The sequence below is a fragment of the Poecilia reticulata genome, linkage group LG11 (assembly GCF_000633615.1).
Source record: "Poecilia reticulata strain Guanapo linkage group LG11, Guppy_female_1.0+MT, whole genome shotgun sequence".
Lineage (NCBI taxonomy): Eukaryota > Metazoa > Chordata > Actinopteri > Cyprinodontiformes > Poeciliidae > Poecilia > Poecilia reticulata.
The window spans coordinates 14,630,912-14,641,016 of NC_024341.1; the positions used below are offsets into that span (position 1 = coordinate 14,630,912).

A 10,105-nucleotide genomic window follows, 5' to 3' on the forward strand; every position below is an offset into this window, starting at 1 on the left:
TCTAAGAATAGATAATTTTCCTTCTACTTGTAAGCTGTGATCTACTCTTTCTTGGATTTATTATACACTTTGTTGTGTGTTGCTTTAACGTGAGAAAATGGGAAAAGATTTAAGGGGTATTAATACTTTTACAAGGTTCCATAGATGTATCACTAAGCAACAGCATCCAGAAGTTGAAGCGGAAACATGATGGCTCACAGCTCTGAGGCTAAATGTCTCTGCTTACTTGTACCGCTGGTTAGAGGACCGTTGTGAGAGCTGCTGACTGCTGCGTCAGTCACTGGACTGTCTGCTGATTGGCTGACCATCTCCTTCTCCGACACCTGCACAACAAAGGATGAGATGTTTGTCACTGCAGAGAGAGCTCACCTCGCTGCGGAGCAAAAATCAATCGGGGCTCGTCCCCACTCGGACAAAATGGTTGGCTTTCACACATCTGCGCAATGCAGAATAAAGAGGAGCAGATTTCTACAAAGATTCTCCAGCTTTCTGGATATTTCGCTCATATTTGCAGCACTAATTCATTTTGTTTCATGCTTCCCTGCCTTTTAATCTCCGCTTCGCTGAGCTATTCTGGTCACACTACTTTAAGTTCATTATCTAAACATTATTCATGCCTAATTAAGCATCTGTTTTCCTTGATTACCAAGAAAAGACTTCTATAGATAGTTAACATTCTCTGTTTGCATAAAAAAACAAAGGAAAATTCTAACTTAATCAGGCGTGTTGCATGTATGGGGACTTGCGTTTTGAGAAATCGTCAGCATCTGGCATGTTTTAAAATAAACATGACAAAAAAAAAAATCTCAGATGGACACATTTTCTTTCATGTTTTTCTTTGATCTAAGATCGGCTGTGTTGAGACAGCAACACTATGTCAAGAAGATTAGAAAAGTTCATCCAAGAAGGGTAAGCCACACAAAAATCTGTTGCCCTGCTTTACCAAACTTCCTTCCACAAAAACCACAGTGACACTGAGCAATATCTCTGAAAGTGGCAAGTTGTCAGCGTTGCACAAGGATGCTCCAGCAGCTGAACATCCTGTTCTTGCACCTAAATATGAGCACCTTGCAGCAACATCATGCGGGCCTGTCAAACATTGACATCTCTATTTAGCCTGCATTAAAAGTTTGCCTCCACCATAAATAATAGTTGCAGACACGTATACCAATCATCACAGGATGTGGCATGCAGTTTTTAAAAACAGAGATGAGATTTGTTAACGTGCAGTTTGCTCAAACTGTCTTGTTTCTGCAGTTCCTCAGTTAAAGAGTTCAGAAAATGTGAAAACATCACCAAAAGGTGTCAAGCTGGATGGTTCTTTGTTTAGGTTTGTTGTTTTCATTCTGTGTGTGAAAGGAGGGCATAAAAGAAGCTCTACATCCCCATCTAGTGGCCATACACTCCAACAGCAGCCGGTTTCAATGATGTAATGTTTTAACCGTTTTATAACCCCAATATTTTTCATATGGTCTTGCCATTGTTTGTCCTCTTAAGACAAAAAACACGATGACATTTTTTAAACAATCATGTCTTCTGTTACATCGCTAATAAAAGTCGTCTACAGCATTACGTAAAAGAAAATGTCGTCGTCATGTCATGTTTTATTTGACCTCATAGTTATGGTGTTTCATCTCTTGTGTCTCATAGAACCGACTGCAGACTAAATGAAAGAGAAATCGCCCTTAGCACAGTAACAGAGAACATGCAAATATATTAAGAGTCAGAGGCATAAGAGAATTTCAATGCAGAGAGACTGCAGGTGACAGAGGAAACGCACGTCATGCTCACAGACAAAGACCCCCATTTACCCTGCCAGGCTTTGACATGGTCCGTTATACAAATGGGCACCTCTTGTAACAATCTGGAAAGCTGGTAAATTATGTTTGTGCACAAGGTTGGGGTGAAGATATCAATCAAATGCAAAAAAGCACTCTGCTGGATGTTTTCACAGAGGACTGCATGCGACAGACCGATGCAGACGATAAAGCCACCAAATTAGAGACAATAAAAGAGCGAGAAGACGCAGTTCAGGCTGTGAAAACTGGAGATTTGTCAAGTCCAACAGTGCTTTGATTACTGGGCTATGACTATTCATTTATTTGGTAATTAGTATCCAATAACTAATGTATTGTTAAAGAGAACACCATTTAATTATTAGTAGAGAAACAATTGCCCAAGGTCACCTTAATAAATACTCTGTATAATTCTTTTTGTCTCACAGAATTGAGAGACTTTGCAACAGTAAAGTAATTGATCTGGAAATGTCAGTGAAAGTTCACCTGTGTTTGTACTGAAGAGATAGACATGATTGCAGAAATGTTTTACAATAATTTTGCCTTTATCTTTGGTTTCCTTTGTTTTTCTTCTTATTGAAAGTATATCTGATTATGCTTGTCTTTAGCAACATCTCATTGGAAAAATAGACACTCGTGAAGTTATCACTGCTATTATTGTCATGTTTTGATTTCTTAATCCTCCCATTGAAAGTAATCTTTGACCATTGTTTACAAATTTAGCTATGCTTCTTTTGGTGATGATAAAACTACCATCTTCTCTATTGTTGTTCATATTGAAAGTGCTTTAGTTGAGTTTTCGGTATGTACCGTATTTTCCGCACTATAAGGCGCACCTAAAAACCTTCAATTTCCTCAAAAGCCGACAGTGCGCCTTATACATGGACCAATATTGAGCCACAACAGGTCTAGCAACTACGGTAAGCAGCCGCAAATTCATTTTCCCCCGTAGAAGAAAAAGCGCGCGGTGCATGCTGGGATAGTTGTCAGAACGCTGGTTTGTTAATAAAGTTTGACTGACCTATCTACCTACCGACCTGATCATCAGGTCGTCTGCGGGTCATTTAGCACCACGTTCTCCACGAACATGCTGTGCGCGAACGGAGAAGGGTCACCATTGTCCGGCCACGCCCCGGCCCAGTCACGAAAGGATCTCCTCGCCGACCCAAGTCGGACTGTTTCGTTGACATTCTTTATGTCAACAAAGTGGCTTTAGATATTCATCCGGGGAGAGAAGAGAGACAGAGACTGCGGCGGCAGCGTGTCGGTTGGTCTGTGTTACCCAGAAAGCAGTTGAGCACAATATCGCAACACCAACACCGCGAGTGAAACAATGACTGGGGCAGCCTACTATATAAAGTACTGGGGGACCATTTCTTTATTATTACACATCCACATTTGTAGAGAACGGACGGGACGGGTGGCAACCGTAACTTTAGCATCTCTTCTATGCGCCTTATATATGTAAAAAGTTTTAAAATAGGCCATTCATTGAAGGTGCGTCTTATAATCCAGTGCGCCTTATAGTGCGGAAAATACGGTAGCTATGTTTCTTTCAGGGAAGAAGTCATTGGCTATGCTAAAACTACTTTTAATTATGCTTCCTCTCTTTCTTGATTTTTCCCACAGAAAGTATCCTTTTCCTAGCATTTAGCTGTGTTTTCTTCACAGAATGAAGCCCAGGCAAAGCAATCAATATTGTTAACTATCTCTCTTTCCATAGAAGAAACACCTGGTTTTTCAGACGGCCTGCTTCCGCTGGATGTTTTCTCCTGCTTAAAGGGAGTGTCACCTTCATGCTAGCTCGAGACAGACTCACTGCAAAGACAACAATCAGCTGGACCTTCTCAGACAAATATTCTTTAATCTAATTTTTTTTTTTTTTTTTTACCGGTTAGTTTTTGTATTCAACTGGGCACAAAATACCTTAGTTTATCCTAATATGTTAAGAATGAGCAGGGAAAAGAGAAACTCTGCTGCAAGAACATAGATCATACTTTGTATTTGTACTAAAATGCAGTAAAAACTCTGTGATCCTACTTACTCCATTTACAAGGTTTTCTTGGTCTCCTGTAGTAGTTCCATTTATTACTTTCTTCTGCCTGAAAGAGAGAAGTATAAAAAAAAACAATAGAGGGATAAGTGCAGCAAAGAACTGTGAGTTTCATTGTTTTGACTATCACACAAGATCAAATAACAGATTTGGTTTAAAAAGCTTCAGCCTCTAATGTGTACACTGCTAACCAGGAATGCAAGGACTTTGTCCTTCAGGTAAAAGAAAAAAAAAATACACCCTCTTTGTTCGCTTTGTAAGGTCCGCTGGTGCAATCTGATGCAATCCAGTGTAACAGACCTGACAGGATTTTTTTTAAACAAAGCCTGTGGGCTTCAGTCTGACATGGAGGGGCTCTGAGAACAGACACAACAATGAATGGACCATGAGAGGAATATGGAAAACCAAGAAATCTACATGACGATGAACTGGACACGCATAGAAAAGGAAAAGGAAAACAAAAATATAACAGACATAGCTGTACATGTGTATCTCAATTCATCAGGATTTCATCAAAAAGTTGATTTCAGTAATTCATTTGTGTAAATACGGAGCGTTTTTTGTAAAAATAAAATATTGTATTACACATTGTATCAGTATTAAAACCCTCTTCTATTTCTTTGATGTATTATTCACTAAAAGTGGAGTTTCACTACACTGTGCATGGTATGAAGCTGCATAATATTTAATCTTAAATTTTTAACTGAATTAAAGAAATTAATTACATTCTCAATAATTTACTGATTTATTCAGATGCACCAGTGAAGGTGTGCATTAGTGATGCGCTGCTATGATTAACAGCAATTTGCTTCTAGAGGTTTGTATTGAGACATTTAAGCAGTTGAAAGGTCACACATTGAACGGCTAAAAAAAGGTATATATTCTTTGCAACAATACTAAAAGAGTTTGCAGTATTTCTTAGTTAAAAATAAATGTGATAAACTTTTAATATGCGAGTGTATGAAATATGCTTCCTGTGAACCTGTGACAAAGATTTAAACATCAGGCTTTGGTTAAAAGTTGCAACTTATAGCACAAACTTTGGAACTGAAACATTTTTTCTATCTAATCTGACTCATCCAGCAAACTTAAACATTTTTTTCATCTTGCTTTCATCGGAGGTTATCAAGCGCCATTTCTGGCCTTAGTCATATTCCTGAACAACAGGAAAAGTGCAACAGAGGACTCGTGTTGTTGTGCGATGCAGCTCACCCCCGACAGCTGGCGCACAGCCCAAGCAGCACAGAGAGCAGCAACAAGCCGGTGACGATGCTGAGTGTGACGACCAACACCAGCTGCTCACTCTGTGGCCAGTACGCGGCGCCGGTGGCAGCTGCCGTCCCCGACCCAACAACGCCCGCCTCCGAAAGCCACCGCACTCCACTCAACACCGGAGCCATGATACATCACACTGTGTGGGCAGAGGACATCGGACAGGTACCAGCTGGGAAAACACAAGCACAATACAAACACGGTTGAGTGCAAGTTCAGCTGGAGCCAGGTTCAAACCCCCCCCCCTCTTCCCCCTCCCAGCAAATTGTTCAAACTGTGATGACTTGTTGCTTTGACCCAAAATAACCCAAAGATAAAAGAATGCAAAAGGAAAATCAGTTCTAGAAACCAGCAACTGTTTCCATAGCAACCATCAGATGCTATCTTAATGTTGACCAAACAAAGTTCAGAGACTTTTCCAAATGCTACTGGTATTTTTTTCCTCCCACCACCAAATAAATATCTTGAATTTAATTGTTGTCGATTTCTAAAATACTCTGTGCTAAATTATGTTACTGTAAAATCAATCAATCAATCAATCTTTATTCCAGACCAAAAAGGTCCATAAAAAAAAGAAATAAGAGAAAAATAATAAAATAAAAATAAAATAAAATAAAAAATAAATAAAAAAAACATGACATTCACTGAGTCACAAATAAATGATGACACCAATGTTTCCACAATCTTGAGAAAAATCTCACTGTACTAAAAACAGGATTTACTAAAATTGCAATTATATTATTGCATGACACAGAAAATCTACACATACATCTATACATGAGATTCCTGAGCACAGCTGCACATGTGGGAACATCATTATGTACAAACATATGGCTAGCACTGCTCCATCTAGGCACTCTGAGTAGGAGCCTCATGCCGTCATTGTAGGCCGCATAAAGTTTCTGCAGGCTACTTTTGTTGTATCTTCGCCACAGATGGGCCGTGTAAAGTGAAGTGCAAAAAGCTTTAAAAAGAGCTATTTTCACAGAGGATGAACACATACTAAACTTTCTGACCAAAGTATTAGCTTGTGCATACATCATACAATACTGCCTACGAATGTCAAAATCATCAGACAAGTCATCAGTTATGTAATGTCCCAAATATTTAATTTCATTGCATCTGTTGAGGACAAAGAAAAGAGGGAGAAAAAGAAGAGAAGATTGTTACCGGAAGTGTCAAAAAGTGAGAAGGTGCAGTGTCAAGCGGCTTTGTTGTAAAAACTGAATCAAACACAGAGCTGTTAAAGTTTGACCAAAAATATCAAACTTTTAAGAGTATCATTAACTTAAAACCCTTCCTGAACCGTTGACTCAAGTAAACTAAACCAACCTTGTTTGCTTTTCTCTGTTTTGGAGACTATAAACTCATAATGTTTATAAATGAAAAATAAAACTTCGGATTTTAGATTTTCTTATTTTAAATCAAGCTGTTACGCTTAAGGAGCATTTTTGGCAACAGACTATACAAATGCGAATATATATAACACCAGAACCGTACGGGAAATTTACTACAACACACATAATTTTACTAAAACTTGAGTGTGGCTTGTGGCTCAGTTAACGAAAATATTTACAAAGATTATTAAGACCAGAACACCAAACTATGGTGCAGCCACCTCATATTACATATTACATTTATGTCTATAAATGTAATAAAGAATAAAGACATTTTCAAGTCTTTCTTTAAAAGTGACCTTTTTTGAGGCTGACCCCCTCAGCTCATCACTTCAACTGCATGCTATATCTGGATATGACCAGCAGGTGGCAGGGCAGAGCAGAGAGCGGCTGCAGTGCAGTCTGCTGCAGTGACCCCCCTCTATACAGAGCCTCCACAGCCAGCATGCGGGTTCTGCGCACAGCATCAGAAAGCTCCTCACGTCTCTGTCTAACAGCTAAAGTTAGGCTTCACTGAACTGATGGAACCCCCCGATGTTATCACAGATGATTCATGGGTGATGTGGAAAGTGGTGGTGGGGGGATCACAACAGGGGGAGGTGGTGGAAAATGTGTGAGCTTCAAGAAATGTCAAACAAATATATGTGGAAAGGGGTGGTGATATGTAGCCCAGAGAGAGTGTGCTTTGTGGGTTCACAAGGGTGCAGAGACACAAAGGAGGCCGATGAGCAAGGATTGCACAAAGTCAGGAGGGTTTAGTTTCTGCATATTTGCCTGCTTTGGCATTTTCATTCAATAACCTGCGAAGACAGCCACACCAGAGATGTTGCAAGGAAAACTAGAAATTCGGCTCTTTATTTTGCATGAGCCAAACTCCCGCCAGACAGCTTGTACAGAATGAACGCATGTTGTTCCAGGACTGAACAACTTCTTTGTCTCTGGCAGTCTTATGCTAATGTGTCCTGGGAGAGTAGGAGCTGTGGACTCAGTTCTACCAGGCGAGAAAGTTTTGTGTGCGTCTCGGGCTGAGCTGCAGAAGTCAAGTTAAACTTCTTCCTCAAAGGACGTTGAGGAGAGGTTTCTGTTTTGGTTACAGGAGTCGAGTTTCTCTTGATATAAAACACACCGGGATTTCTGTGCGAGTGCCTGTCGAGGAGGGGAAAACAGCCTTACCTCGACACTGTGGATGATTAGTCAGGGATGGCCTCGCCTGGAAGAGAGCAGATAAAAATTAGAAGGAGGTAGGGGAAGGTTATTACCTCAGGGAGTGGGGATTGGCTTTTTGTGGGAGAGAGTATCAGTGACTGTAGGCAGGAAAGCCGTGTAAGTCGGGGGGTAATGAGGGAATTTGTGAGCAAATTCAGATCAGGCTGGATGAAAGCTCTGGTTCGCACACACAGGTGCATCCCTGAAACATGATTTTCTTTCAGTAATTCTATATGAAATGGTAAATTTAATTGCATATTTATTACACACAGGTGATTCTTGTCCTGTGTGAATTTTGATGATCGTAGCTTACAACTAACAGGAAATCAAAACCAACTTTTCTTTGCATAAGACACACAAACAAAGGGTTTTAATACAGAAACGTTATGGCCATGTTATGACCTACACAATCCTGTGGGAGAATGCTGACTCGACAACCTCTGCAAGAACAGTAAAGTCATAGCTAAAGGTGGCTGATCATATTAATGGAAAGTTACATTGAAAATTACTTCATAAAAAGTGAATAAAACAGATGGTGCACATTTCTATTCTACACTAAAATCACAACCACAAACCCTTCTTTTAAATCCTCCATTTACATAGATCCTATGAGATCAGAGGTTGTGTATGCTTTCTAAACATTCAGCAAAAATCACAGAGCCAAAGGAGCGTGGCTTACAACTCACACTATTTACCTGACCAATGTGTGTAAAGTGTGCACAGCAGACCTCATCCAGACTTCAAGCAAATTCAAGATGCAACATCCTTTCCACTGATGCAGTAATTCATGCAAAAGGAGCCCCGACCATCCTGTACAATACTAGAAAATGGGCCTGAATTTGTATGGTAGTTTTCTTATCTTAACAACCACTGAAAGCAGTTGACACCACAGAGACATTCACCCAACTGCATTTCACAAACTCAAAGACTCAGAGATTTAATCCATAACTTTTCATTTGCAAGACGACTATTCATGTCTTTATACATACTTTAGGAAGCAGGTAGAATTTTACAAATACAAAAATTCATTGTATTTTTGCTCCCATCAGTTATTACAATTTTTAGCATAATTGAGTCATCCAAAGTAACATAAGTAAACATTTGGAATATATCAGTCTGTGTGTAATCTTTAAGCCAATTTCAGTTTCTAGAGTGAAATACTGAAATTAGTTTGAATAATATCTACTGAAATGCAGTCTTATAAACGGAGTACAAGATGCTACAATGTGTAGAACACATGGGGAACAACTATATTGATCAGTCATGTAACTGAGAAGATAATGACTGAGTGACATCACGGCTCAACAGGATCATGTAACACATTATAACTAATATGAAGATTTTCACATTAAATCCCTAAGAGTTCAGTAGTGAAGACAATAAAACCAGCAGGACACAGTGATTTTTCTGACCTTCATTTTTCATTTCTGCTTAAAAAAAACCCACAACTCCCCAACATGCTGTCAGACTCTCTATTACTTGTGTCTGGGAATAATAATAATAATAAAAAAAGAAATTCCTCCCTCGACATCGTCTGGCCGGCTCCTGTCCAGGTGTCACTATCTGGCAACTGTGTGCCGGTTCGCTTACGTCTCGGCTGGTGCTCAAACCAGAATAATTACCGGCTGCCACTGTGCAGCATCACCATGGCAACATTGCCTTCTACCCATCAACACTATTTATGGCGGCACATAGGGAAGAAGAAAAAAAAAATCAAGAGAGATGTTTTAAAAGCAACTTGTGGGTGATTAGGCTGCAGGTGGTGGGTTTTATTTGTTTGATAAAGAACCTCTGAACTCCCCACCAGCAGAGCAGAGGACCAATGGACTGGAAGGGATTCAGGTCCTCTAAAAACATAAAATAGAAAAAAAGGACCACTCTTTGACATTAAACACTTTAAGAAGCAAAAATAAACCAGCTACAATCTGTAGTTTTTAGTATGCCTGAGAAATTCTGAGTGTCTCAAGCTAAGGATATAATTAAGTCTTTATTGCGGATTGAAATTGTGACATAAAAACAGAAAACATCTTCTGACACTGAGAAATGACTCATTTTAAGCCACTCCTAATCAACATTCACAGCAGTTTTTATGCACAAAAGTGCATATACATATGGCTTTCACATCATGAAAGTATATGGATTAATTGTTGAATTGTATAATTTTAACAAGAAAAGTAATGAAAGGAAACATGATTTTATTAGATTACTATTTAGATAACAGTATCTATTATCTACACAAAATAATTATTTTTTTAAATAGATTTTGTTTACAGGCTGCACAGTGGCGCAGTTGGTAGAGCTGTTGCCTTGCAGCAAGAAGGTTCTGGGTTCGATTCCCGGCCTGGGGTCTTTCTGCATGGAGTTTGCATGTTCTCCCTGTG

General features: G+C 39.4%; 1 protein-coding gene across 1 annotated transcript in view; it reads right to left on the bottom strand.

Moving 5' to 3' along the window:
* Positions 1 to 10,105, bottom strand: part of pag1 (phosphoprotein membrane anchor with glycosphingolipid microdomains 1) — a 59,227-nt gene that overhangs the window by 11,879 nt on the left and 37,243 nt on the right. The window contains exons 3-6 of the mRNA XM_008422045.2: positions 7,692 to 7,728; positions 5,062 to 5,293; positions 3,841 to 3,898; positions 227 to 323 (exon numbers count right to left, since the gene is read on the bottom strand). Coding sequence (XP_008420267.1) covers positions 227 to 323; positions 3,841 to 3,898; positions 5,062 to 5,249 — 343 coding nt within the window. The 5' untranslated portion in view covers positions 5,250 to 5,293; positions 7,692 to 7,728. The remainder of the gene's footprint in view (positions 1 to 226; positions 324 to 3,840; positions 3,899 to 5,061; positions 5,294 to 7,691; positions 7,729 to 10,105) is intronic.